The sequence below is a fragment of the Larus michahellis genome, chromosome 21 (assembly GCF_964199755.1).
Source record: "Larus michahellis chromosome 21, bLarMic1.1, whole genome shotgun sequence".
In the NCBI taxonomy this organism is placed as follows: Eukaryota; Metazoa; Chordata; class Aves; order Charadriiformes; family Laridae; genus Larus; species Larus michahellis.
The window spans coordinates 4,319,242-4,346,143 of record NC_133916.1 but is presented as its reverse complement, the minus strand read 5'-3'; the positions used below and the strand labels follow the sequence as shown (position 1 = coordinate 4,346,143).

Genomic DNA, 26,902 nt, shown 5'->3' with positions numbered 1-26,902 from the left:
CAAAGTCGAGTCATTGCAGTTTCTGTAGCCAGTGACAAACATCAGAGTGCAACGTGGCCAGAATTACAGCCCGTTGTCTTCAACTTCCCATTACAGAAAGCAATTACTGCGGGGTCAACTAGAAGCAGACACAGGTACCAGAGCAAATCTTGTGCTGTGGAAGTTGCAGTGCAAACTTATTCGAAAGACTTTAAAATTCCTGGAGTAAGTAGCCATTCAGTGTGCAATTTGCAAAGGTATTTCCAAACAATTGTCAATTATTCTGAAGAACCAGCCAAGCCTGACAAACCCTTATCTCAGCCGACACCGAGGTTGCTATCTCCCACCCAGCTGCGCCAGTAATAACATGAGGGTAACTTTTGGAAGACAGCTGGCTCTGTACGGACCAGCTCCAAGTATGTACACAGCTGATTATTTTCATAGCCTTGAAGGACTTCGTTCAGACACACACATATTTAAAAAAAAAAGGTATAGGACTAAATACTGAAAAAAATTCTCTTAAAAATTGGTAAGGACTGGGTTGACAGAAGCCTCCCTGCAACCTCCGGGTCTGCCCCTCTGCAGCCCGGCTGGCCTGCAGGGAGCTGGGCATCGGGGAGCGGCCCCTGGAGAGGACGGGGGTGCCGGGGGAAGCGTGGAATGGCCGGTGCTGCAGCGGGAGGCCGGGCAGAGCCCCGAGGGGCCGGTCCCATTCCCCGTCCCCCCCCAACATGGCAGCAGCGCCCCGCGGCCGCCCCACGTGCTGCCAGCCCGCCGGCGCGCCTCTGGCCCCGCCCCCGGGGGCGTGGTCAGATCCCGGTTTCGGCGCGTCGCCGCCGCTCGGCCCGCGGATTGGCGGGGAGGCGGCGCTGGCCGCGCCCCCCCCTCCCGGCGCGCCTGGGCCGGCCGGGCTCGGCGGGTCGCCCCGCGGTGGGCGGCGGCTCCGCCCCCCCGGGAGCGCGGCCAGTTCCCGGCGTCCCGCGGCGGCTGCAGCCGAGCCGGCGGGGTGGCTGCCTGCCCTGCCCGCTCTGCCCTGCCTTCTCTGCCCGCTCTCATGGAGCTGCTGTGCGTGGAAGCCGTTCCCCGCGTTCCCCGCGCCGGGCGCGACCCGCAGCTCCTGGGGGACCGGCGGGTGCTGCAGAACCTGCTGAGCCAGGAGGAGCGCTACAGCCCCCGCGTCTCCTACTTCCACTGCGTGCAGCGGGAGATCAAGCCCTACATGCGGAAGATGCTGGCCTTCTGGATGCTGGAGGTACGGGACGCCCTACTGCCTCCTCTCCCGCCGCAGCTCCGGCTCCCTGCCCGGCCACCGGTGCTTTTCCATGCCTGCCGTCCGCGCTTGCAAGCGTGCGCACTCCTGCTCCGGCGGGAGAGAGCTGGCGCCGGGGGGAAGCACGGGGCAGGAGCACCCGACCCCTGTTCGCTGGGGAGGGCTGCAAAGCAGGGGTGCAAGGAACAATGTTGGGGATAGGAGAGCCCTGAAGTCCCAGAGCTTGGTGTGCGCCGGAGGTCAGGTCTCCAGTATGGGGGGGATTATGCCGGCGGGGAGGCACATGGAGGGTCGGGAGGCGGGTGAGGAAGGCAGTCTGCAGCGGGGCAGTATCTGTGAGAGCGCTGGCTATGCTGGAAGGTGTGGTTGCCCATTGCGGGAGAAGCAGCCACCCCCCGACACCCCGAACCCACGCACCCCACCATGGTGGTGTGCAGGCATGCTGCCATGGGACCCCCTGTTCGCCTCCTGCTCCCCAAAACTTTTGGGCAGAGAACTCAGCTGTGCACCCGGCAGGCTAGAGACTTGTGTTTTCTGAATGGGGCTGAAAATGCCCTGTTAAAGCGGGGAAAATAACATCACTACTGTTTAGTTCCCTAAATTAAAAATGAATGCGGCTCTCTGCGGGATACAGTTCAGTGGGGGAAATCTCTTGGGCCTCTTCATGAGATGGTCAGAGTGAACAGTCTCAATAGAGAAAGAAAGAACAGATTCTGCAAAGGACAAATGACTTGGGATCGAGCCTGCCTGCTTTCCACCCTGGCTGCTGTTGCAAGAAACTGCCTGCTTCTGTCAAAAGAAATAATGAACATCTTGCTTTTTAAAGGGTTCCCCCCCCGCTATTATTGTTCTGTTTCTGCAGTTCCCTTTCTGTGAAGGGTAGTTAGATAAATGCTGCTTCGGAGCCTGTTCCTGTGCAGCCCTAAAGGCAGTCAAAAAGGGGATGACACTTGGCAGCTGTCATGACTGTGCGTGTCAGTGTCCCCGGCGCTGTGGCAGCCTGTGCAGGGGGAGGCAGTCGCTGCTGGAAGGAGAATGGCGGTGTTTGCTGCTGTATGAGGAGAAACCTCAATATTTTTATGGTTGCATTGAAAGAAGGAAGTTAAATATGACCAGCGTTTTGATACTGGTTAAGAGATAAGAGCAGATGACTAAAATTCAGCGCTCCTGGATTCTGTTCATGGCTGTGGTACAAGTGTGGCTGAGGGAGGACTTTAGGACTCAACCATTGATTTGGGCTCTGCCATTGATTCTTCTCATGTCTTTGGACCACTTAAGGTGGAATTGCTACAAGTGGATCCTGCCCTATTAGGTCTCTAGCTGGAGATACGCTGGAATTGCTCATTTTTTGCAGAGGCCCACAGAGCAGAAAATGGGAGCTTTGCTGCAGAGCTAGCTGGAGACATCCCCAACAGGGGACGTTAAAAAAGGAGACAAAATAACACAATTTTGGTCGCAACTTATTTGTGGACTCTTTGTGTCTACATATGAGTTCTGCAGTGTTCCACAGGAAGGTGAAGGTCCTAAGGCATTGGTCAAACTTGTTGCTGGTGTAATCACTCTCAAGTCATAGGCTTAACACCTGTAGCTAATTTACTCCCCAACACCAAGGTGCCTTCAAAGCCCTGAAGATAAGTGTGAAACACCACCATGACCAGAAGCTTTGAAGCTGCTCTGCAGGCAGGATCTGGGGAGTCCTATGCTAATTAAAGCTTCCTTTTATTTTTTATTTTTGTAATTGGGTTTTGTCAGGTGTGCGAGGAGCAGAAATGCGAAGAAGAGGTCTTCCCCTTGGCCATGAATTACGTGGATCGCTACCTGTCGTCAGTTCCGGTGCGGAAAAATCACTTGCAGCTTCTGGGAGCGGTTTGCATGCTCCTGGCTTCCAAGCTGCGAGAAACCATGCCCCTGACCGTGGAGAAACTCTGCATTTACACAGACAACTCCATCACGCCTCAGCAGCTCCTGGTAACCACCCCTATCTCACAGAGCCCTCCACCCCCTCCCCAGCTCTCTTATCTCCTGCATCCTGCTACTTGGCAGCAAATCTGCCTCTGTGTCTCCTCCTGTTCTCTGTCTCCCATTTCTTCACCTTTCTCTGCGTTCCCCAACCAACCTTCTCACCTCCTTGCCCTGGTGGGTGTGATGTCTACTGGTGGAGACCTTTCCGTCCTGGGCAGACACTCACTCCAAGCTGTGGGAATCAGCTTTGTCACCTCCAGGTTACAGAGAAAGTTCCTTGTGCCTTAAGTGCTCGTTGCCAGCATGGAGCTGCCACACTGAGCTCACTCCCAGGCGCTGGTTCGCTCTCGAGTGACAGCTCTGGAGAACAAAGGCTCCTGTCTGTGCAGCCGGCGGGGCGTGAGGCGGGGGCTGCTGTTGGGGCGTGCGGCTCTGACTTGCCCCAGCTGCAAAGGGGCATGACGTGGGAGATGTATTTTCACACCAGTAGGAAAAATAAAGCTTTAAGTGGAGAGTTAACCAGCAAAGTGGGTGGGAGCTTTTCTGACCCAGGGCCCAGCTGGCTGGGTTGTACCATGGAGACTGACAGTGCTGCCAAGGTGATGGAAATAAGTGGGACCTTGTTGTCGCCCAGGTCCTGTTCCGTGCCCTTGAGTTAAAGCAGGGCTACTTTGCCTCTCCCATTGTACACTCAGGCAGAAGCTGTGTAGGCTTTGAAAGATGGAGCGTTTTCTTGGCTGATAACAGTTCAAAGCAAAGGTCCAAACCTCATGAGTTCAACTTTGCCAATGGGGGAGGAAATTGGAGAACCCCTTTTCTTGGGGGGCCTTCCGTGCTGGTAGATCAGAGCCCTTGGGAGGAAACGGCCACCTCGCTTCGAGTAACAAACATCCCTGGAGACGGTTTGTCTACGAGAATTTCTCAGGGTTAGTCATCGCCTTATTAAATATCTGTTTTTTTGGGCTGGGATGGGTGAGGTGATCTGAGTGTGATTTGTCCCCAGGGTGGGGAGTGAACCCACAAAACTTTCAGGTGTGAATCGGAAGTTCTTGTAACTGGGGAACTCTAATATGAACATGGTTTTTCCAAGTGCCAGTGAAGGCTGGGGAAAATCCCCTCACCTCCATACCTCTCTCCCTGTAGTCGTTTGTGGGTGGTTGTTGCCTTAAGTAGCACTCACAGAAAAAAAAGTACGTGGATCGTTACCGTGAATAGTGGTGAGGGATGGGAATGCACAGAGGAAGCATAACTGCTCGTTGTTTTTCTGCATGCTGACCTGTGGTTATTCCACGGCATCCTGCTGCGGGGGGCTGCCATAAAACCTGTGTGTGGAAAGGCTTTGTCCTGCTTTGTCAGTAAAGCTTCATCCTTGACAGCACCTTCTCATCCAGCGTGGGTATCTTCCAGGGCTGGGATCCATCTTGTGAAGCAAATCCCAGCCTCTAACGGAAGGGTTCCAGTTGGCCCTGTGATAACGAGGGGGTTAATATTTAGCTGGAAAAAAAGGCAGGGGGGAATGGGAGTTGGTTTGCATTCACTTTTCTGCTGGGCCAACAAAAGTTGCCTCCGTTGCAGAGGCAAGGAGCTGAGTAGAAGGTGCCTAACAGTCTTGTAGGCAAGTGGGCTGCATTTCAAAGCACGGACGGTGCTCTCCGTGTTCTCGTGGAGTGTGAAGCTGATCAAAATGCATTTTGTGGGCCAGTGTCAGATTTCTGTCCCTTCAGGGTGATGGATGAGCTCTCTGTCCAACAGCAATAGGGGTTGCAGGAAGGTGAACTTACTGAGACACATCACATCCATCTCCCTCTCCAATCCAGACTTTAAAGGCCGTCCTGCTGTCATCCTCCCTGCAGACTAGGGGAGATCATCGCAGCAAATCCTAGTGATTTCTGCAGCGTGGACCTTGGGCTAGAAGGCACTGGACTTGGTGGGTGCATTGCACGTCTCCTGTGTCTCCCAGCTGTATTTCAGTCTGATTTATTCATTGATTAATTCTTGGTGAGGGTTTGCTTTTTTTCAGTTGAACTTTGTTTGTAGCAAGCTCCCTCCAAAGGAGAACAGTTGGGAGATGTGCAGGTGGGCAGAGCGTGTGCACCATCCCTGGAGGCTTTCCTCCACTCTTGCTCTGAAATGCTAATGCCTCCTCGCTCGGAGTCTTTTTTTGTTCCCCCCAGAGGTTTGTCAGCAGGAAGCTGTGGCTAAGCAGTGCCACAATATTCATCTTCCCTTCTCCCTCCTCCTGGCAGATTTGAGGTGGAGATGGAGAAGGAAAGTGCTGTCTGCTGCCCCTTGCTCACTTGTGATTGTGCAGGTCTCAGTGCTGGAATTCTCTGTTCCTGTACTTTTGTCCCCTCCAGGATCCTGGGACGCTCACAACATAAGGCATGGCTGGACAGTTGGCACGGAGCACTTTCATCGTTGTACTCCGTAATCAATATGCAGTTGAGGTGGACAAGAATGGCTTCATTTTGGGGGCCAAAAGTCCTTTCTTGGGATAGCCAAAGATAGCTTTTCTCAGGCAAATCGAATCCCCTTTCTCTTTCCCAAGGGGATGGCCATGACCACTGGGCAGTGGAGGGGTTTATTCCTGGTAATCAGTGCTAGCCAAAGGGCTGAGCAGAAGCATCACAAACAAACCAGCCACAGCCCTTAAGGAGAGGTGCTGAGGCGTTTGCCGATGTCTGTGCAGGAGATGCTCTGTAGCCCTGATCTGGTGATCGTCTTTTCCTGCCCGCCACAAGGCTTCTTTTGGTAGATGTTTAACCCTATTTGGGGTAGATCCTACTCCAGTCTCCCATTGCTCCCCACTGTAAAGAGGGAGTGGAGGTGACATCTGAAGATATGTGAAGGATTTGTCTTCGCTTTGGGACCTGACAAGAGTTAATACCCTGATTACAAAACCAGGGCAAGCTGCTGTTTTCCTCCTCTGTGCTAATTGTGGTAATGTTACTTCTCTTTCACAATCTTGCAGTGGAAGAGGGTGGGGAGGGGAAGGGGAGCTTCTTCATCAAGGTTTGGACAATGGTGCATCCTGGCCTCTTCTCATGGATCGGTGCCATTTCAGCTTCCAGCATGTCCTCCCTGGCCTTGCGGAGGAAGCTGGCTCACTTTCCCGGTAGGTTTGCTTCCTTCTCTTGCAGGGATGCTTGGCACCAGCTCAGTGGTTTAGAGAGGACACACTTGAAATAAAATCTTGATGAAGTTATTCTAGGGAGAAGGAAATGATGCAACGAGGGACTTGTCCATTTGGAGGAAGTTGGATTTCCGTCAAGGGCGTTATCTAACCTACCTTTCTTTTCTTTTTTTTCTTTTTTTTTTTCTTTTTTAATGAAGGCTTTTCTGGCCTGTGCAAGAGGGTGTTCAGCTGCGTGAAGGTTGGGGAGAGCGGCTGTAGGTCACCCTCATCTGCCTGGTTTGCCCCTAATACACTGTCTTGCCTCTGATGTCTTTGATCTAAAGTCAGTTTTGCAAACTGCCAGGTATTTCCCAGCAAAGATCTTAAGCAGGATCAAGCCACTAGGGAGATACTGAAGGGAGCAGCAGTGACAGCAGGCCATGAGGAGTGAGAATAAGAGAAAGAGATAACAGCTGAGTAGAAAGGGATGTTCATTTGTGATACAGCATTGCCTTTGCAGACGACATGCTTGTGTTTTACTGTTTTACCTTCTGCTTGTTGCATGGGTCGGATAGATGTGACCGTTTCTGCATCTGAAGTTGGCACCTTTACCCTTGACATCCAGCCTTGAGCTCTGGTCAGGGGACGGAAACAAACGTTTGCCCCAGATTTCCTATTTGCAAATGGACTTTCATGGCTGCTCATTTCTGTAGCTGTGTCTCAGCTGCTGGGTAGGGTGGGTGGCCAGCAGCAACATCAGCAGCTCTTTCCATCCTCCTTTTGAGTCAGCTCATGAGCACAACAGAGTGCAGCCCGCTCCCGCTTTGCTGGTGTCTCATCAAGTCTGTGATAATGTCAAATGGCACCTTATCAACTTGAGTGACAACACTGAGCGCAACTTCCTTTTCTCCTGCAGACGGGGCTGCTGCAGGGAGGAGCGGGGCTCTCTGCTCCCTGTGCAGCCTTGCCAGCGAGGTTGTAGGCATAGCGGGTGTGTGGGTGTTGCTGAGGGTAGAGCTTGATGTACAGTGACTGTCACTACATGAAAAGGAGAGAAGCCGGTGTGACTGTCACATCCCAGTCTGTGTTTGCAGAGCTGTAAATTGAGTAAAACAGTCTCCGCTTGTGACTCGGGTCTGTCTCAGTGAGAGGGTGCGGAGGCAGCAACCAGGGGCTTGAGGCTGTTTCACTGTGAATGGACTGTGCTCTGAGATCATCTTGTCAGAGCAGGGGAGGCAATGGGAAATGGTTGCCGCTTTCCTTCCTTATTTTTTTTTCTTTTTTTGTGGGATGCAGCCGGGAGAGATCAAGGGAGCAAGCTTGCAGAGGGGAAGCTCAGCTGCTGTGCAATTTCCACCCCTATAGATGCTGGCCAAGCGTGGGGAGCTCTGGCCTGGGGGGGATCTTGCAGAAGGGGGACCTGATGCGTTCCTGGGTATGGGGTGTTCGGTGGGCAGCGCTGGCAGCTTGCAGCCCTTCCACGAGGAGGGTGGGCTCCGCAAGCTGGAGAAACAAAGGAACATTTTCCACTTTCTTCCTCTCTTTCATTAGCCAGGCAGAGACTGATTCAATTAGGTGCAAAACAAAATGCCAGGAAAAGGATGTTTGCTATACTGAGTGGTGCTGCTGTTGCGAACCTGCTTGCCTATCTCTCGCAGCCTTTTGTTCTGCTTCTTCCACAGATAAAGTGATTCAGAGATTCTGACATGCTGGCTCTGAGAGCGGGAAGTCCCCAGGGTTAGCAGGAGCGAAGTGAGGAGCAGGGTGGTTTGGCAGGAGAGAGGCTTCCCTGAGCTAAATCCTGTGAGCTGGTGACAGTCCTTGGCGCCTGTCGCCTTCAGCTGGCATTTCGAGTGCCGGCTGCGTCTCGGGATCAGGCCTTTTGTAAGAACAAGGTTTTTAAGAAGACGATGAACCTGTGTACTAGCTGGAAAAGAGCTGCTTTTGTGCATTGCAAACGAACAGGCTGCTGTCCTGGATCAGTCCTGGTGCGGCAGGAGCCAGCTTCTCCCAGGTGAGGTCTCACAGCTGAGCTGACGTGCACCCTGGATCTTCTCAGGACAAAATGGGACAGGCAGCAGGGACAGGCTCTCTGCCACACCAGTGTGGACATCATCTGCCTCTGGTGACTCCCAGTAGCTGACTTGCAGCTCTGGGAAGAAAGGCAAGGAGCAAGAGCCCACATGATGCTGGGATGGTGTCCCCTCTGTGCTCAGGAGTATACACTCTTGGGTGTAGTGATCCCTTTTGGGTTTGTTTTGTGAGCACCAATCTCCAGGTCATCCTTTTGACCTTCTCCCCGGGTCTCCAGAAGGGCTATGCTCCCTGCTCATGTGGAGAAGTCAGGCTGGAGCTGCCTCGGCCTCTCACCCTCGGGGCAGTGACCGCTGAAGGTGTCAGCAGTGTCCTGTGCCCCTTCTCAAGAAAGTGGGCTCATGCACGAGCAAGCAGCCGCCTTTCACAGCCTGCGCCCTTGCTGGGATGCAGACGAGTGACAGGTAGGGATGACGCACAGAGCTCTCTGTTTCCAGCGGCTCTTTCCCCGTGTCACCTTGCTGGGTTGCTGCAGTTCAACGAGTAGCAGTAGTGGCCAGCACTACCCGTCTTTACTTCTTTTACCCAAGATTGATCTCTCACCTCTGTTCCAATCCCCCTGCTGAACCAGGCACCCATGGTGATCTGTGCTGCGATCCTCAGGCTCTGGAGCTTATTGCTAGGTTTCTTCTTGCTTTTATCCTGTGAATTTGGCTTAAAAATGTAGAAAGACTGGCAGGCTGGGCATCCATATGGGAGGCTAGCGAGCGTGCGCTAGCGAAGCGTGGCTTTCTGGTTGGAAAAGTGCAGGCTGTGAAATAGCAAATGGTGCATTTGGCCTCATGGGGGGTTTGGAGCAGGTTGAGCAACGCTGCTCATTTAAGCAACTTAAAACTGGTATTGTTGTGTAAGGGGCAAGAGTGGGTTTAAAAAAAAAAAAAAGAAGGGAGAGAAAATGAAGATCTGCCCTTATGAAAAATCTCACTTCTTCAAATCCATCTGTTCTGGCAGCCCTTTGGCACGTCTGTGGGCAGCATTGACCTTGTAATCCTAGACTGCTTGGAAAAAGAATAGATATTCTGCTGGGTAGGACCAGGCCCTGAAATGGAGATACCCGATACCGATCCCAATTCAGCTCTGTCCTTCCAGACCTGGAGCTTCAGCTCCAACAGTGTTTTCCTTTTCCAGCACGCCTGCAGGGCCACTGTCACCCTCTGCTAGCGGGGAGGAGGGACACGGGGACATCTTCTTTGGCCTTTCTGGCATACCTGGACCCTGTTGCTGAAACCAGATTTGTTGCTGATCCGGAGGATGAGACAAACTGGGGGCCAGAGATCTTCATTGTGGCTTGGGACGTGGGAGAATTGAGACCGGCAGGGAGGCTCGGACGGCTGGGTGTGGGCTGTCTGACATTCCTGCTGGGATGGGAGGGGAAATAATCCTGGGAAGACACCGCTCTCACCTCTCCTGAGACTGCTCTGTCTGTGCCGTGGTCATACCCAGGCGTAACATCAAAACCGTCCAGCCCAGTGAGACCAGTACGCAATGTGGTCTCTGAGTTTGATTCAGCTGCTACTCTGGCTAAGGGCCGTAGACCTTGACATTGATGGCAAAGTGGGGAGCTGAATGCAGGGGTCCCAAATTCTGTGCTAAGACTCTAATTGTGGGGCTCCCCTTGCTTATGCCTTGCTGGATGTGTGCTTTGGTACCACCATGGTGGTACCACCTGGTAACACTAGGTCTTGCTGGGTGGTGACTCTGCCAAGCGCTTGCCCATGGCCGCTCTGTGCTTTGGTTTCCCTGTTGGTGTTAGGACTAATGCCCAGAGTTGGAAGAGCCTGCGAGAGGCTGAGCAGATGAGAGGAGCAGCCCAGGCTGCAGCTGAAATCTGTGGGGGGCACCCGGCCTTCCCACCATCTGTTCCCCAGCATGCAGATTGTGCAGAGACTGGCTCATGGAAGATATTACAGAAATCTCTGTCAGATGCTTAGAGAGAGCACCACAACGTGGAATGACGGAGACGTTGGCAGCCACCAGCATTTAACTGGGAAGCACCAGGGAGCTGTTGCTTCTAAGTCAGTGGGAGAAGTGGGTGATATTGTGGCTGTTTAGTGCCTCTTCCCCCTGTGAGGCTGCTGGGGATGCTCTGCTGAGCATGAGAGAGGCCCTCTTGGCAGAGAAGAGGTGTGATGAGTAGGGGAGGTTCTGCTAAAATGTTAGTGCCCAGCCTGGGACCACCTCCCGTGGGTCCACGTGCCCAGTGTTTGTTGGGCTGGAGACCTCAGCACCTAGTCAGAGCCCCTGAGCTCTGCAGGGTTTGAAGGTCTCATGCAGGAGCTTGGGCTGTCTGGGTGCAGCCCTGAAAGCTCAGCCGTGTTTCCCCCACCTTCCCTTGCTTCAACGTGTTGTGCAGAGGGGCTGGCTGCAGAGCGGCTGTTGCCTCCTGTGGTTCACTGGCCAAAGAGCTGCTGTAGGAGGGAGTCAGTGCAGTGGCCGGCTCCGAGGGGCACACAGGGAGATGAGCTTCTCTGTTCCCTTTGCCATAATGGTGCTAGCCCCAAGCTGGATTGTTCCCGGGAGCCTGGACATCAGCCTCTCCTTTTGGGAGTGGAGAAAGAATATGGGAATGGTGTCCCTACTGCTCCTTGCTCTGTTTTCTTTCCTCTGTGGGCTGTTGCAGCAACCTTGTAAAGCAGAGGAGCGTCAAAGGCTAATCCGACTGCACCTTGGAAAGAAGAAACCAGATTTATCGCTTCCTCTTCTGATCTTTACTCCCGGCTTTGCAACAGCTCAAGGCTGGATTTGTGCCGTAGTCGCGGGGCAGGGATGTTCCCACTTTTCTTCCCTGTCTCATGGCTGGTACTGTCCTACTGTCCCTTCCCCAAGCGTTGGCTTTATCTGACCTTGAATCTGGTGAGTGTTTCTGCCTGGCCAAGCCCCGCTGAATAACGTGCTGTCTGTCTGTCTGACTCTGCAGGATTGGGAAGTTCTAGTCCTGGAGAAACTAAAGTGGGACCTGGTCTCAGTGATAGCAAATGATTTCTTGGCTCACATCCTCCATCACCTCCCGCTGCCTAAGGACAAGATGGAGCTGGTGAAGAAACATGCACAGACCTTTATCGCCCTGTGTGCCACAGGTGGGTGCCTGCTCCTGTTGGAGCCACCCGCCGGGATGCTGGGGAGGGTGGGCTGGCCTTAAGTCAGGCTTGCTCGGTAATCTGGGGCTGGTCTCCAACGCCCTGGCTTTCTGGGGAGCTGAATGCCAGGGTTTCTGGTCAAACTGGAGCCACTAAATGATATGTTTTCTATCCCTGACAAAGTGGGATAATGGTCCTGGGGTCTCTTAGTGGGTGCCTGGAAGTTTCCAGGAAAGAGCGAAGCTGCCGTGCCACCCGCTCTTGCTGCGCAGGCTGTGACTGTGGGAGGGTGTCCAGGGTGAAGGCAGGGTTGTACCTGAGCTTTTGTCTGTCTCGCTCGAAGTCACTAGAGCAACCTCATCTTCAGGACTTCTTTTGGTGAGACAGACCCAGAGAAATAACTTAATGAAGCTTGCTGCTCTGATGCTCAGCTTGTTTCTTGTTACTTCATCCCCGTTTTTCTCTGCTAAGCTGGAGAGACCCCTCTGTCTGACCCTCTCTAGTTTTCCAGGGAAATTGCAGTCCCAAGAACTTATCATGTACATCCTTGTTAACGGCTTCTTCTTTTTGCCCCTTGTGTCCCCGTGCTGGCTGTAGACTACACTTTTGCCATGTACCCCCCCTCCATGATTGCGACAGGCAGTATCGGAGCAGCGATCCACGGCCTGACGATCTCCGTGAACAATTTCACCGGCGAGGCGATCACCGAGCTGCTGGCCAGCATCACTGGCACGGAGGTGGTGAGTGTTCACAGGGCAACAGCAAAGCGGTTTTGCTGCTGTATCTGGTGGAAACCCTTCCTCTTTCTGCTGCTCATTCTTCTTAGAGGGAGAGGAAATTAGGCTGTTCATAATGATGCTGACCTTGGTTTGAGGAGTGCTAGCGATGAGTGAGCATCTCTAAACGCAGCACCTTTGGTCAGTCCTACGGCTGCAGTCGGCTCCTGGCCACCGAGCGCCGCCGGCGCCGAGCGGGGTGAGCTCGGGAGCCTTTGAAAAGCAGCACAAAGGGGAGCGTCTGTTCCCCGCGCGGGCAGGTGTTGGGGGGATCGGGTTGACAAGGTGGGATGGGGCAGAGGGAGAAGCCGGGCTCAGCATCTGCTAACCTGCACCGGTGTCTGGTTGCAGGTGCCCAGACTCAGTGGAAAGGGGGCCGAGGGCACAAAGCGTTTCGGGATACTGGCATTAGTGGCTTTGCTGGGGACATGGGGATGGTGGGGGCTGTCTGCCTGCCCGCCCCTCCACTGCCCTTTGAAAGGGGAAGGGGGGCCCTGTTGGGCTGCCTGTTTCCAGGACGCTCCTGCGGTGGCAAGGTAATCGGGAGCCTTTCTTCTGCCAGGGGCCCCTTTTGATCTTTTCTTCTGCCCGAGTGCTAATGCCGGCAGCCGAGCGTGGGGTTAGTTACAGTCCCCTGACAGCAGCGCCGGGAATTGGAAGAGGTGCCGATGCCACAACGGGTGGGAGGCTGCAACCAGGCTTTGTCCAGGCAGGGAGGGGACAGGGCAGGAGGGTGTCCTGATCTGTTTTGTGTGGCTTTGCTTTTTTTTTTTTTTTTTTCTTCTTGTTGTTTGCTGGAGCCTTTTTAAAGAGAGAATCAGTGCAGCCAGCTGCTCTCAAGCTGCTGCGGTGAATGGGGCAGGGGCTGAAACCTGCTCTGGGGCAGGGCTGGTGGAGGAACAGGTGGGAAGCAGGGAGGGCACCGCCGCGGGAGGGGAGCCGAAATGGAGCCCAGCACACCTCTGCTCCCCTCCGGCCTGTCCCCTCCCTCCTCAGCCCAGAGAGGGCATCAGTTCTGCCCCGCAGCCTGCCTGGGTGCAAGGTGCTGCACAAATAGCCCCTGCCCAGGCAGGAGGAGCGATCCCCTTCCCACAGCTGCCGAGGTGCTGGGGGTGCGGGGAGCCTGTGGGGATGGAGGGGGACGATGGTGCAGGGCTGTGCTGGCTCCATGGCCAGCGGGAGCTGCACTGCCGCGCTGAGGCTGGCTCATTCCTGGCCGTGCCAGTGCTTCGGGTGTGACTTGGAGCTGCTCTGGACCAGTCCTGATCCCACATGGAGCAGAACCAGCCCCACTGGGTATCTGAGCCACAGCCCCATGGCATGACTGCCCTTCAGAGCAGGGAGCACGCAGGCTGGGGCAAGCCAGGCTGACTCCCGGGTAGTCCCTGAGGCCTTGCCAGTCAGCGAAGGAGCCTGCTGCCTGTGCCCAAGCTGGCTTTTAGCATTTCTGCCAAAATTGCCGACAGGGAGCCCGGTTGCGGGGAGCCCGGGGATGGGCTGGCTGTGGCGTGAGGCCCTGCAGCGAGCTCGCCCTGGGGCTGCGGGCAGGCGGGCTGGAGGCTGCGCTGACGGGAAGCGGCACGGGGAAGGGGAGGTGGGCGTTGCTATTTTCGCTCGCCACATCCTCTGTCAGTTTCTAAGAACTGGCGGTGGATTCCTGGTAAGAGATTTCAGTGTGTGACAATAGCCAGCGAGCGCTCGCGGCCCCATAGCGTCCAGCTCGGCTCCGGCCGCAAGGTGCGAAATGCCACCTCTTGCCCCTCGGTGAGAGCCGAGATGCGTTGGAGGAGCCAGGCCGGGCTGCGCCTGTTGGCGATGCCTCCCGCAGCTCTTGGTGCGTCATGGTGCTCTGGTGTCAAAGAGTTTCCTCCTCTGGTTACAGCTTATGTGGGGAGAAAACGGAGCGGGGTTTGCTTTTATTATAAGTGATATGCTGCTGCTTGCAGTCCCCTGCACCTTCCTGTTTGTGTGTCCCCAGCGCTGGGTTCCCTGGGCCCCGGGGAGGTGCGGGTGAGTCATGCGGGGCTCCCCGGGGGCAGAGCAGGAGGGTAAAACCCTTACGAGAAGCTGCGTGGCCACAGCATCGTTCTCATAACGACCCAGTGTCGATGGCGCGTAGTGTTGTAGGGAGCACGTGGCTGCGGTGGCTCTTGGGTGTGGGAGGGGAGGGTCCAGCTGCTTTTGAGATCCCCAAAGTGATGGAGAGTGCGTCAGGCAGGACACCCAGCGGGGATTCCCCGTGTCCTGGCTGGGACGTGGGCAGGGACGGGAGGAGGCAGAGCTGCGCCCAGCGTCTCTGCAGGATCCCGGGGGACCTGGGATGCAGGGCCTGGGGGAGGCAGGTGGGGCTCCAAAGCGTGCACCCGCGCTGCTGCACCGCTCGTGGATCTGGGAGGTCTTGGTTATAAAAGCTGATACCAGCCCACGCAGAGCTGTTCTGCTCTGCCCTCTTGGCCACCAGTGGCAGCTGACTGCCGTGATGCTGAAATCACACGCTGCATCCAGGCACGAGCCCGGCTGCTTTGGGAAGCTTTGGTGGGCACAACATCTGTACCTTGAGAACGTGGTCAAGCAGGGAGGTGGGGAGAAGACAACCAGAGCGTGGGGAGGGGGCCTAAGGCACAGACAAGGTGGAGATGCCCCTTGTTGGCGAATGGCTTCTTTGTCTTGTGTGTTTAGACACTCCGAGGGCCGGAGACGTAGCCCAGCAGCTGCTCAGAGCTATTTATAAGGCTCCCACCTCTCAGTGACAGAGAACTGAGGCCTCTTGTCTCGCTCCCTCTCCCGCAGGACTGCCTGAAAGCCTGTCAGGAGCAGATTGAGGCAGCTTTAGCCGAGAGCCTGAAACAGGCGTCCCAAACCCAACAGGAATACAGCACTGCCAAGACTGCTGCGTACCCGGCCAGCCAGCCCACCAGCACGCCCACAGACGTCACGGACATCAACCTGTGACCAGCGTCCCCTTCCCGAGAGCCGCCTGGCCCCGCCGCAGCAGGACCTCGCCCTGGACACCAGAACGTTGCTGCGTCCCCCCTCCCCATCCGTTAGCCCCCTCCATCCGACGCCGGCTGAGGATGTGTTCCGCTCGCTGGGAGTGCGGAGCAGGATCCATGCTCGTCCGTTGGAGCGGGCAGCCGGGCTGGCGGAGTTCGCTGCTGCTGCTGCTGCAGGTGGCTGGGGTGAAGCGACCATTTTCATGGTGGCAGGGCACAAGAATTGCTGGGGAGGGAGAGCAGGACCTAAAATGAAGTTGTAAAACGTTTCTCAGTTCGTGTTACTCGTAGCCCGGCTGGCCGCTCTTTGCTTTCTCCTCGGGGGTGTTTACCGTGACGACTTCCAACCCTGCGAGCGCCATCAATCATGGATAGCGAGTCTCTCACCCTTGCCTACGTGACCAAAACCCTTGTAACCCCCCCAGTCTCCCTCCCTGGTCTGGGGTGCGATGGGCCCGCGTGGCTCACGAGAGAGAACCGTGTGTCCGCGAGGAGGGAGCAGGTGCTTGTTGGCCCCTTGGTCCCAATTGCTTCATGCCAGATCGCTGTGGCTCCTGGGGGGTGGCGTGACTGCTTCTGCTTGGAGGGGAAAACGTGGGGCTTGTTTCTTGTTGCTGTTAGATTTGGGATTTGTGGGTTTTCGGCTTGCTTGGGGGACGTGCTCCCCGTCTGCGTGGACAGCAGAAGAGGAGTCCTGGCCTCGGGGAGCACCCTCCTGGGTGAGGCTTGGGCTCGATCCCCTTGGCTTCCCGCTGCCCCACTGAGGCTGCTTAATTTATTGTTAACTGCTGGGAAACAGGGAGGGAGGAAGACTTTGCAGTTCCTTGGTGTGGGGCCTGGACGCTGGTTTCCTCTCCTTCCGAAAGAGTGCCTTCACCCTTCGTCCCCTTCCCTGGCTCCCTGGGCAACGGGAGACTCTCACTTGGAAGCTGGTTGTTTTTTTTAGGTAGCTTAGACATCAGACCTAGGTTTTAAGAAATACATTTGAATGTGCTGCTATAGTCTGAAATGCATCTTCACTCCTCCAAGGCAGGGATCTCGGATCGCGTTCGGGAGGGGGCTGCGTTGCATAAATATCCACGTGGGTCCGAGTTGTATCCTCATCGGGTGGAAAACTTGCTGCACACTTGAGTTGAAAAGCAATTATTGCATTTTTGTATTGTTGTTGTTGATCCTGTCTGTTAGTTTTTATAAAAAGGCGTTTAAAAAAAAAATAATGCTGCTTTTCTAAGAGAAAACCATTAAATAGTAGGATTGTATTAACCGAGAGAAGCCAGAGGCAGACTTTGCTGCTTGGTGACCTCTGAACACGTGGATCTGTGGCTGTTGTCCTCCCGTGGGGGACGTGGAAAAGGAGGCAGAAATCTCCCTTTTTTGGATGCCACTAGAAACAAAAGTCTTATCAGGTGGAAAAAGATGGGGCTGCTGTTTTTCCACCAGCTTGATTTGGCAAGAAGAGCAACCTGCTGCTGACTCCTGCTAGCTGGGGATGCACAGAGCCTGTCTGTACAAAAAGTTTTTTTATATATAAGTGAGTTTTAATTTAAGAGAAAACTGGTTTGGTGTTCCCATGCAAGAGTCCCGCTGCTGGGAGAATCAGAGGACCGTATGATGTTGCAATAAAGTATTTTAAACAAGTATGAACGCCTCGAAAGTTTCCCTTTGTGATCTGCTCCAGAGCAGACCTTGGCCTCCCCTTCCCTCGCGGAGCTCCAGCCTCTGCCCCGAATCACTCTGGGGTGGGACCCACCAGCTGGGGGATCCCCTCGGGCGGCTCCCAGAGGCTCCGGCCCTGCGTTTCCCGGGGCCACAAGAGTGGGATGAAACGGGGAGCCCTCGGCAGCCAGCTCTGACCCAGCTCAGAGGTGGAGGGGAGATGCTGCAGCGGCTGAGGGACGCGTTGCGCTCACCGGAGCCCTGTGGCAGCTCACGGATGGTGGTGGGTGAAGGTGGAACCGAACACCTTCCTGCGGGCAAGGTGCCTGGAGAGACGGCAGCGACTTCACGCCCCCGGCAGCTTTGAAGCCTCCCTCGGGCCGATCGGCGGTGCTGCAGGCTGGCGAGAGCGCGCTGGGTGAGCTGTGCAAGCCCGGGCTATCTCTCGCCATCATCGGCTTCTGGTTTCTTTAAAGAAAGAAGATAAAATCAGGAAGCCAAGGAAAAAGCGCTGCGGTGTGCAACCAGCCGGGCTTTGCGTGCTGCTCCGCTTCACATGGCTTCTGCTCCCGCTGCTGTCGCAGGAGAAGGTGCCAGCTCTTGAGAGAAGCCAAGACTGGGGGCAGCTGCCCCCAGTCGCCGTAGGAAGCTGCAGGGGCTTGTCTCCCCGGGCTGCAGCAGCAGGACTTGGTGCTGGTTTCAGGAGCAAGGCTGGGTACTGGCAAGGCGCAAACCCTGCAGCATCACAGCGTCACCCTCAGCAGTTCCCCAGGGTAAGTGCAGCACCTCATGGGACACGGGAGGAAAGGCCCCCGCTGGTTTTTCCAGCAGGGGTGGCACGTGTGTGAGGGCAGGTTGCCATGAGGAGGCCAGGCACATGGCCTCGATGGCCAGCTGAGGACAGTGGTCCTGGGGCTTCACCAGCCTTGCTGAGCAGAGGTAGACCCAGAGAGGCAGCCGGGGAAGTGAGCGTTTCAGGAAAATCCCTGGGGAAGGGGGATGGCAGGCAGTTTGGAGGCAGGGTGGTGGTGTGGAGGCTGGCGATGGTGCTGGGCAGGAAGGAGGGCCCAGGCCACAGGATGCGCAGGTAGAGGGATGGGGGAGCCGAAAGCTGCCAGCCCTGCAAGGAGAGGGGCTCCCTGCAGGACTCCTCCCATGCTGCCCCCCAGGGCTTTCCCCTCTGCCCCCAGCGCTGCTGGGCTGCTCTTGCCCTTGCCTCTGCCCACAGACACGCACACGCTCCCGCTGATGTCCTGCACCACAGCCCCCTCCTGCCTGGTGACAACCAAGCCCTCATGAAACCCTCAAGCACCACCAGAAGTGGAGTTTTTCCCCCCTCAAGACTGGTTTTGGCCTGTGGGAGCAGTCTGGGGGTCCCAGCCTGGTGCACCCACCCACCACCCTCTCTTTGCCTGACTGCCCAAGGGCTGCTCAGGGCAGGGAGTAGCCCCCAGTGGGGCACTGGGAGGGAAGAGGGGGTGCCCAGGGGTCCCTGTCTTCCTTTGCAATTTGGGGACAGCACTGACAGCGCAGACTCGATCTGCAGCTCTGTGAGAAGCCCAGGGCTGGTGGCTTTGCTCTGCCACCTGCTGGGGACAGGACAAGGTGGGGCAGGGACAGGGCAAGACCGCACAAGGATGCGACTGCGGAGAGGTCGCAGAACCACCCCTGACTGACAGGCTCGGCTCGGCTTTTATTTTCCAACACAGGAACAGGCCAAACCCTCCCAGGTGCTGGTGGCACCAGGTTCCCGGCTGGGACAGGGGCTGTCCTGCCCCGTGACAAGCAGCGCAGGGAGCACAGTCCGGCTCTACGGGCACAGCCTGCCCCAGCGCCCACTCGGAGCAGCAGGATCCCGGGATGGATGCTCCACACGCCTCCCCATGGCTTCGCTCATGCACCAGGCTCCCAACTGTGCTCAGCAGTGTCCTGGGAGCAAGTCAGGCTGCAGCTTTTCCCTGCCTCTCCCTGACATTCCATGGCCACGGGCTGCTGCCCCTCCACATCCCGTGTCTTGGAGTTCACCAGCTCCCTCCGGATCTCCGGTGAGATCTGTGGATGGCTGTGGAACTTGAGCAGCTCGAGCAAAGCCTCCTTCTGCTCTGAGGAAAGGTCCTCCTTGTAGCGCTGGGCGAAGGCCAGGAAGCTCTGGTGCCACAGCACAGGCAGGACCCGCTGGTCTGTGCGAAAGGCCAGGAAGTGGAAGACGAGAGCATCCACCACGCGGAAAGGCAGGGCGTACTTCTTATCAATGAGCAGCCGGAGGAAGATGCTGTTGGCGCCGCTGTACTGCATTTCGGCGATCTTCAGCATGGCCGCGCTGCGGGGACAGAGGGAACACCAAGGTGAGGGCAGGTGTCATGGTTTGGCCAGGCAAGAGCCACAGGGCACCAGGCACCGAGACACAAAGATGACAAACCCAGCACTGAGCCTTGAATCTCAACCCCAGAGTGAACCCCTCCACCTCCAAGATGCCGGGGAGGCTGAGGGAGAGATCCAAGGCATTGCACCGGTGTCCCTAGACGAGAACCTCTGCCCCCCACAGCTCCCAGGGCGTTACCTGGAGTGGAGGACGGGGATGGAGCACTTGGTGAGGATGCTGCCGATGATGATGGCCTCCCGCAGCGTGCAGGTCCCTGACTCGCACAGGGGGATGAGGATTCCTGCGGAGGAGGAAAAGTCAGGCACTGCCTGTCTTAACCGCAGCAGGCAGAGCTGCAGGACGTGGGGCTCAGCCTCTTCTATCCCAGGACACATCCGACCCCAGGAAATAACAGCTCCTCCAGCATCTCCCTGCCATGCAACTAGCCCTGAATGCCCTGAACCACCTCAGGTTACCAGTCAAGACTGAGGTCAGACCCGCGACAGTTCACAACGTGCCATCAACCTCCAAAAGAACCCAAATCTCTGCCAGCTCTCACCGGCAGCACCTGTGTAAGCCTACAGCAGTCATCACCCTTCCGCCCCGAACACTGCAAACAGGCCCGCGCGAGTTTGGAAGCTGCCTTGTCCACCGAGGGGGACTCCCTCCATCTCCTTCACATCTCTTCCTCCCCACTGAGCCCCCAGGGCCATGCCACGCAGGGGACAGTGTCCTGTCACACCAGGCAGTGGTGCTCCTGCTGAGCTTCCAGATGGCAAGAGGCTCCCAGGCAGGAACGGCGGCCCTGCAGGGAGTCCCTACCTTTGAACCAGGCCGCCGGCTTGAACAGAGCCTTCTTCAAAGCCATGTAGAGGTGAAAATTGAGGCGCTTATACTCGGCGATGTCATCCCTGACCCGCGGCAGCAGCACCAGGTTGTAGAACCGCTGGGCCATCCTCTCTTTCAGGTTGGATGAAAATATCCTGGGAAAAGCAAAGCACAAAGCGAGGTGTGGACAAAGGAGAACACGGGCAGGTATTTTGTAAATCTGGTTATGGAAAGAAAAAGAAAAAAAATCCCATATCAGCATCTCCCAGAGATGATCTCACCTGGTAGCTTGATACATGGCAGCTGCCGTCCATGTCTCTGGCTCTGTGATGTAGAGGATCTGCTCCCAGTTGGACAAGGCAGGAATGATTTTAAATGCCTTGGGGAGTTTCCCGCTCCTGTATTTGGACAGCACCTTAAAAAACATGGATGAGGTCCGGCTGTGACATACGGGCACTGACAGCAGAGCTGCGGGACTTGTCTCATTACCATGAGAAAGTTATCCCCTCCCTCAGCATCTCTGGCAAGAAAGAACCACCCAGGTCCTAAGAAAGGACCATCCCAGGATCAGCCCCAGCACCGTGCTCAGGAAATTGTCACCCAGAAACTCTCCAGACCCTTCAGTGACCAATACGAAACAAACTGTGTGTAACACACAGACTGGCCTGCGCTGTGTGAGGACGGGGACTCTGAGGGACAGCCGGGGCAGAGGCGGTGGCTGCGGGGCTCAGCGTGGGACCCCAGGGCAGAACGGCTTTGGCCTCACCTCTCTGACACCCTTGTAGACCTCCAGGACGCGGGGATCCAGCTGGGGCATGGGGCAGCCCGACATCTCCGACAGCGCCGTCGCCACCTCCGTCTGCTTCTCCGTGATCTTCTCCATGATGATGTCGGCCAGCGTGCGCCTGGGGCCCACGGGTGGCGGGTCAGGGTCTGTTTCATGGCAGGGGCAGGGGGCAGCACCCACCGCCCCGTCCCAGCCCCTCGGTCCTCACCTCAGCGGCGGGTTCTTGTTCATGAACATCTCGATGGCCGCCTCGTCCTCGGGGTCCACCACCACCTCTCCGCAGTACTCCCCTCTCTCGCCTGCTGCTGCCGCCACCGCCTTTTCTAGCGAGGGCCACTCCTCACCCTCATCCTCCTCCGAGTCGGAGCCGGGGCCGCGCCGCGCCGGGCCTGCGGGGGAGCGGCGCTGGCTGAGCCCGGGGCCTGGCACCCCGCGACCCCGGCGAGGGCGAGGGGGGGACGAACCGGGGGCTCACCCAGCGCCGTGCTGCGCTGCTTGGGGGCGGCGGGCGCGCCGGGGCCGTGCTCGGCCTCCAGCTCCTCCTGCTGCCGCCGGGCCTGCTGCAGGATGCGCCGGGACAACCGGGCGTCCACATAACCCTCCTCTTCCTCCTCCTCCCCGCCGCCACGCCGCTTCTCCCGCGCCGTGGGCCGCGGGGCCGCCTCCTGCAGGATCTGCTCGGCCAGCGGTAAGGCGGGGCCGGGGCCGGAGCCCCGCGGCCGCCGGGCCTTGGGCATGGCGGAACGGAGAGGCACCACCGCCACCACCGGCCGCGCGTGCACCCAGACTCCGCCTCTTCCGGCGACGGCACGTCAGTCACGCCGCTTCCGGCGTCACGTCGCCCCCGCCCCTTCCGGAGGGGCGCTTCCGGTCCAGCGATGGGGGTGACCTGGTAATGGCGGCGGGAGGGGGGGGCGGCCCGGGACGGGGCCTGGTGGGCCGCTGGTGGGTCGCTGAGTCCGTCTGCGGTTGTCAGCGTGTCGCAGGTGCCGGTGGCGGAGGGGAAGAGCGTGCAGCAGACGGTGGAGATCCTGACGCGGAAGCTGGAGGTGCTGGGGGCTGAAAAGCAGGGGACGTTCTGCGTGGACTGCGAGACCTACCACACTGCCGCCTCCACCATCGGCAGCCAAGGTCGGTACCGGGGGCGGGGGGGGGCGCGCTCAGCCGGGCCGGGGCCGTCCCTTCTGCGGCCCGCCGGGCGGTGGGGGACGGCTCGGGGGGACGAGGGGACCCAGCGGAGTCCAGGGGAAGTGCTGGGAGGGCCCCAAATCTCCCCTTTTCTGCAGCTGGAAGTTGCACGGCCGCACCTGTGGGAAGGGTTTTGGATGAATGTGAATTATTTCCAGCTCTTATATTGGGGCCCTCAACACAAGAAGGACACGGAGCTGTTGGAGCAGGGCCAGAGGAGGCCCCGGAGATGCTGGGAGTGCTGGAGCCCCTCTGCTGTGGGGACAGGCTGAGAGAGCTGGGGGGGTTCAGCCTGGAGAAGAGAAGGCTCCAGGGAGACCTTCCAGCCCCTGCCAGTCCCTAAAGGGGCTCCAGGAAAGCTGGGGAGGGACTCTGGAGCAGGGAGGGGAGCCATGGGACGAGCGGGAAGGGTTTTACACTGAAAGAGGGGAGATTTAGATGAGATCTGGGGAAGAAATTCTTTGCTGTGAGGGTGGTGAGCCCCTGGCCCAGGTTGCCCAGAGAAGCTGTGGCTGCCCCATCCCTGGAGGGGTTCAAGGCCAGGCTGGATGAGGCTTGGAGCAACCTGGGCTGGTGGGAGGTGTCCCTGCCCAGGGCAGGGGGGTTGGAACTAGATGATCTTTGAGGTCCTTTCTAACCCAAACCATTCTGTGGATTTTAAAGCGTGGTACAAACCAGGCGTGTCCTCTTCAGACACCCTGTTTCCCAGAGCGTGTCCCAGCACATCCTCCCTCGGCAGGGCTGGTGGGTGGGTGTGAAGAGAAGGAAAGCCTAGGCTTCTTCAGTGACCGTGGTGGGTGCCCAGCCCCACATTCAGGGTTGGGAGGTGGGTGCTTTTTGCTGACCCTGTCAGTCTACTGGGGATCTCGCATCCAGCTCACGCTCTGGTCTCTGAGTCGTGGTGTTGTCCTTGGGCTGCAGAAGACTTTTTTTCTCCTTTAACTTTAAATCTTAAGAAGAAAATACAGTTTATTCACTGAACAGCGGGATAACGTAAAGCATGTATGAGTGGTACAAGGACGCTGGAGTTAAAACAAGAAAGAGGACAAAGGAAAAACCAGATGCTTCTTTAAAGTCCACGCAAGCGCAGGACTGTTGGTTTTACAGCCCAAATATCATTGCTGTTATTTCAGGGCAGACAGGCAAGCTGATGTACGTGATGCACAACTCCGAGTATCCTCTCAGCTGCTTCGCTCTCTTTGAAAACGGTCCCTGCCTCATAGCAGATGCCAACTTTGATATCCTTATGGTGAAGTTGAAAGGCTTCTTCCAGAACGCCAAGGCAAACAAGATAGAGAGCCGGGGCACCCGCTACCAGTACTGTGACTTCTTGGTGAAGGTGGGCACGGTTACAATGGGGCCCAGCGCCCGTGGGATATCTGTGGAGGTGAGAATCGTCTTTGAAGGGTATGAAATGCAACTGCAGACAGGGAAATCCCATGTTGGAGGCTAGACAAGAAATCCCCTGTCCCTTCTGTCTCTCGATTGTGTTGCTCGTTGCTGGTAGTTTGTACTAGATGGATTCCTGTATGCGGCAGGCGGGGTATTTATCTCTTTTTCACAACGCAGTTCAATTCAGGCAGGTACTTTGGGGCTCAGCTGCAGCTACAGAAAAGCCTGTCATTGAAGTGTGGGTAAGCAAAACCCTGAAGGGATGCCATCAAACTAAAAAGCTGCTTAAAGTCCTGGTGCACAGCACTAGTAGCACACTTCAGGTTAATCAGCATACTGAGGAGGACAAAACAGCCTCTTCAGCTGCTAATTTGATGCTGATTTGGGTTTTGCTTTCTCTCTCTGTGTCAAGCAGACGCAACCCCAGGAGAGCGGGGCCATCTTGCTGCAGGTTCTGCTCACATGGTGCAATGATGGTCTTCTCCTCACCAGGGAGCTTTTGGCAGGCATCAGTTGTACCGTACCCCATGGCATGACCTGGATTGCTGCACCGTGGGGTGCACTGCGGGCTTGAAGCCTGCGATCAGACCGCTTCCATGCTCCCCATTTGGTGCCACAACTGCTGATGAGGCTCGAGAGCGTCGGCTGCCGGCTGCCAGCGGGCATTTCACAGGAGGGAGGCTGGGCTGAAGCAAACTCTAAAGGGAGATCCGTCAGCATACACGAAGGGGCATGGGGGGGATCTAGGAAGCCCTTTGGGAAGATGCTTGGCTGAGTGCAAGCGTGAATCGAAGGCTCACAAGCCACGGACAAGCCTCAGCTGGGCTGAAAAGCGTCTCAGAAAAAGATCTGGGCTGTGCCGGTACGGGAGGGGCAAAGCAGAGCAGGGCAGATCCCAGACATTTAGATATATTGGTGCCTAACAGTCTTGAAGATAGCTGAGAATTAGATGCTTAGAAGTCTTTCCAAATCAGAGCATATGCTTTCCTAAACATACAAATCCTATTATCCGATATACAATTAATAATCACTCTGCATCTACTCAGGCAGGTGTTCCTAGCCAGCAGGGAGGAGGATTGAGAAATGGCTTATTTCTTCACTGCAGTAAACACAGATGTTGTAGCGTCAGCATTGCTATTGACCTGGGGTTAAACAGAAGCTTTTTTTAACCTAAGTCTGAGTTGAGGACCAGATTTGCCAGGTCGTCTGGCTGCTTCTGTTTCAGTTTAGTAGTTTTTTCAGGGTTTGCATTAGGACCTATGCCTGATTTGGGACCAGATTCATATTAAATGCTTCAAGTCCTTAAGTCCCAAGGCTTTTTTTCCAGTACAGTCCTGAAAGATGTCACAGCCGTGTGAGTCATCAACCTACCAATGTGTGGGAGTTAAATTTGGTTTTAGATGGGGTAAAGTTAATTTGAGCCAATGTCCCCAGACCTCCACTACTGGGGATTTAATAAAAGCAGTGCCCTCCCAGGGTATGTTTTACTTCCCCTTCCCTTTTGAAGGGGTTGCTTACAGGTTCCCAGCACGTCCTATTCATTTATATTTGTCCATCCTTGTTATATGCTAAATATTCTCAGCTGTTTTTATGACAAGCATTCTCTCTCTAGAGAGGCAGAGAGAGGAAAGCGAGTTGCCTCCTGCGTGGTTATTGCTCCTGCCGCCAGCTTCAGGGCTGTGGTTTCTGTTGCCAGGTGGAGTACTGCCCCTGCGTGATAGCCAACGACTGCTGGAACCTGCTCATGGAGTTCATGCAGAGCTTCATGGGGAACCACACTCCCGGCATCCCGTCCGTCTTCGGCAACAAGCACGACAGCGTCTATAGCCCAGCGGACACCATGGTTCAGTACATGGAGCTGTTCAACAAGATCCGCAAGCAGCAGCAGGTGCCGGTAGCGGGGATGAGATGAAAGGACTCCCTGGAGCCCAGTTTAGAGCGACTACATCCTCTTTTCTGCCTGCCCATCTGGATCGGGAGTCCCTCCAAAAAGCATCACTGGAGGCAGCCCAAGTTTTTTTTTTTTCCTTCTCAGTCGCTCTCCCCTGTTTCAAAGCAAAGGTCGTGAATGCTATGCGTATTTCTTGTTGTCCTCCTTCATGGATTTGAGTGTGTCTGGGATTGGGCCCGTGGTTCTGATGGCCCTTTGTACAGTGCTTCGTGCAGGGGGTTACTGTTCATCAGCAGAAGGCGAGAAAAGGAGAAATGCCAGCCAAATACGTGCAAAGGCAGAGTTTCCTTGATTGCAAAAAGCTACGTGAGAGGGGTTTTTTACTTTTTTTTTTTTTTTAGATATCCTTGTGAAAGTGTCTTGTTATTTTTTGTCAAAATAAAAAGCTATATTTTGTGAGGAGATGGAGTCTTTCTGCACAGCAAGTGTTGTGCTGGTTTTTATTGTTTATTTACAGCTTTTGAAACTTTCTGTTGCATGGAGACAATTCTTCAGCGGAGTTTTATTTTTGATTTGGTTCAAGAGCTTTATACCCCTGAAGCAAACTAATTTCCCTGTGGCAAAATCTACAGGAATTCTTGCATTCCTATTATGGGTATGTTCTTAGCTCGCCTTCATCTTTTATATCTGATGGGAGTATTAAAATCTCCTACCTCTCAGATGATACTGATGAAGCCTCACGATAAATAAATAAAGAAGCCTGGCAGGAGGCCTCTCATGCATTGAAAGAGAATACCAAGCGCTTTATCTCAGCTTTTGAAAGGTCGGTAATAAATGTGGTATTTCTGCACACCATTTCTCGTTTGAGAAATCCTGGTGACTTCAGGAGATTTAATGGAGTAAGGAAGGATTTGGGGAACAAGAGCCAAAAACTTACTATCAGACTTAACTATACAATATCCCTTGAATATTATTTTTTTTTTTTAGTGGTGATTTATTTTTACAGCAGGAAACCCAGGGAAACTGGATCCCTTTTGAGCTATCTGTCCCCCTTGGTTTTACGTGTTCAGTACCCGTCTGGCTTGTAGCTGTCATTTTCTCCACTCTCCTCCCTGCTCCACCTCCTGCTCGGTCTTAGAATATGCAGAAACACACTTATTCAGACACCAACCTTTGTGCTGAGCTTCCGTCATGGTTCCTAGGAAGGCTGTGTGTAGCAGGGTTCCAGCTCTGCAGCCTGTTGCGGACAGAAGGGGTGGGTGTAGAGAACCTCTAAGGACGGCTTTAGGAAGGGAAATTTGCAAGGACAGCGGGTTCCTCGTGAAGAAGTAGTGTGTGTCTTGCTCGCAGAAAATATTGTTGGTTCTTTGCCAGTACGTGCGTCTTGAAGAGTCTGAGGAGCAAGTAAAACAGAAATAGATTTCTCCTAACTAGATCTTTCTTTATTGTCCTGGTTTGAGGTAAAACAGAACCAATTTTCTGATTTGTAATTTTACTTTTTAGCTGGGCCTCTTCTAACTGACTAAAGTCTG

General features: G+C 55.5%; 3 protein-coding genes across 5 annotated transcripts in view; 2 read left to right on the top strand and 1 right to left on the bottom strand.

Moving 5' to 3' along the window:
• Positions 1 to 16,906, top strand: part of CCND3 (cyclin D3) — a 47,521-nt gene extending 30,615 nt beyond the window's left edge. For 2 of the 3 annotated variants that reach the window (XM_074564196.1, XM_074564197.1), the window contains exons 2-5: positions 3,002 to 3,217; positions 11,338 to 11,497; positions 12,095 to 12,237; positions 15,064 to 16,906. In XM_074564196.1, the coding sequence (XP_074420297.1) occupies positions 3,002 to 3,217; positions 11,338 to 11,497; positions 12,095 to 12,237; positions 15,064 to 15,225 (681 nt within the window). In that variant the 3' untranslated portion in view covers positions 15,226 to 16,906. Of the gene's footprint in view, positions 1 to 514; positions 1,232 to 3,001; positions 3,218 to 11,337; positions 11,498 to 12,094; positions 12,238 to 15,063 lie in introns of those variants that run through there. The other variant, XM_074564195.1, reaches the window with a different exon arrangement.
• A 1,689-nt stretch (positions 16,907 to 18,595) lies between these two features.
• BYSL (bystin like) lies at positions 18,596 to 21,708 on the bottom strand. Its single transcript, XM_074564340.1, has 7 exons — positions 21,375 to 21,708; positions 21,108 to 21,288; positions 20,879 to 21,017; positions 20,394 to 20,527; positions 20,107 to 20,267; positions 19,483 to 19,585; positions 18,596 to 19,242 (listed from the first exon to the last, which is right to left on the bottom strand). Exons 1-7 carry the CDS (start codon positions 21,634 to 21,636, stop codon positions 18,816 to 18,818), a joined length of 1,407 nt encoding a protein of 468 aa, XP_074420441.1. The 5' UTR covers positions 21,637 to 21,708; the 3' UTR covers positions 18,596 to 18,815.
• Positions 21,709 to 21,733: 25 nt separating this feature from the next.
• MED20 (mediator complex subunit 20) lies at positions 21,734 to 25,832 on the top strand. The gene is made up of 4 exons (XM_074564341.1): positions 21,734 to 21,791; positions 21,876 to 22,030; positions 23,221 to 23,474; positions 25,176 to 25,832. The coding sequence occupies exons 1-4, from the start codon at positions 21,778 to 21,780 to the stop codon at positions 25,389 to 25,391; spliced, it is 639 nt and encodes a 212-aa protein (XP_074420442.1). The 5' UTR covers positions 21,734 to 21,777; the 3' UTR covers positions 25,392 to 25,832.
• Positions 25,833 to 26,902: the final 1,070 nt, after the last annotated feature.

Coding starts and splice junctions, on each gene's coding strand:
- BYSL (XM_074564340.1), bottom strand. CDS start 21,636: ATGCCCAAGGCCCGGCGGCCGCGGGGCTCCGGCCCCGGCCCCGCCTTA. Junction 21,289..21,374: donor GCAGCGCAGCACGGCGCTGG/GTGAGCCCCCGG, acceptor GCTCCCCCGCAG/GCCCGGCGCGGCGCGGCCCC. Junction 20,528..20,878: donor TCTACAAGGGTGTCAGAGAG/GTGAGGCCAAAG, acceptor ATGTTTTTTAAG/GTGCTGTCCAAATACAGGAG.
- MED20 (XM_074564341.1), top strand. Junction 22,031..23,220: donor CTCCACCATCGGCAGCCAAG/GTCGGTACCGGG, acceptor CTGTTATTTCAG/GGCAGACAGGCAAGCTGATG. Junction 23,475..25,175: donor CCCGTGGGATATCTGTGGAG/GTGAGAATCGTC, acceptor TTCTGTTGCCAG/GTGGAGTACTGCCCCTGCGT.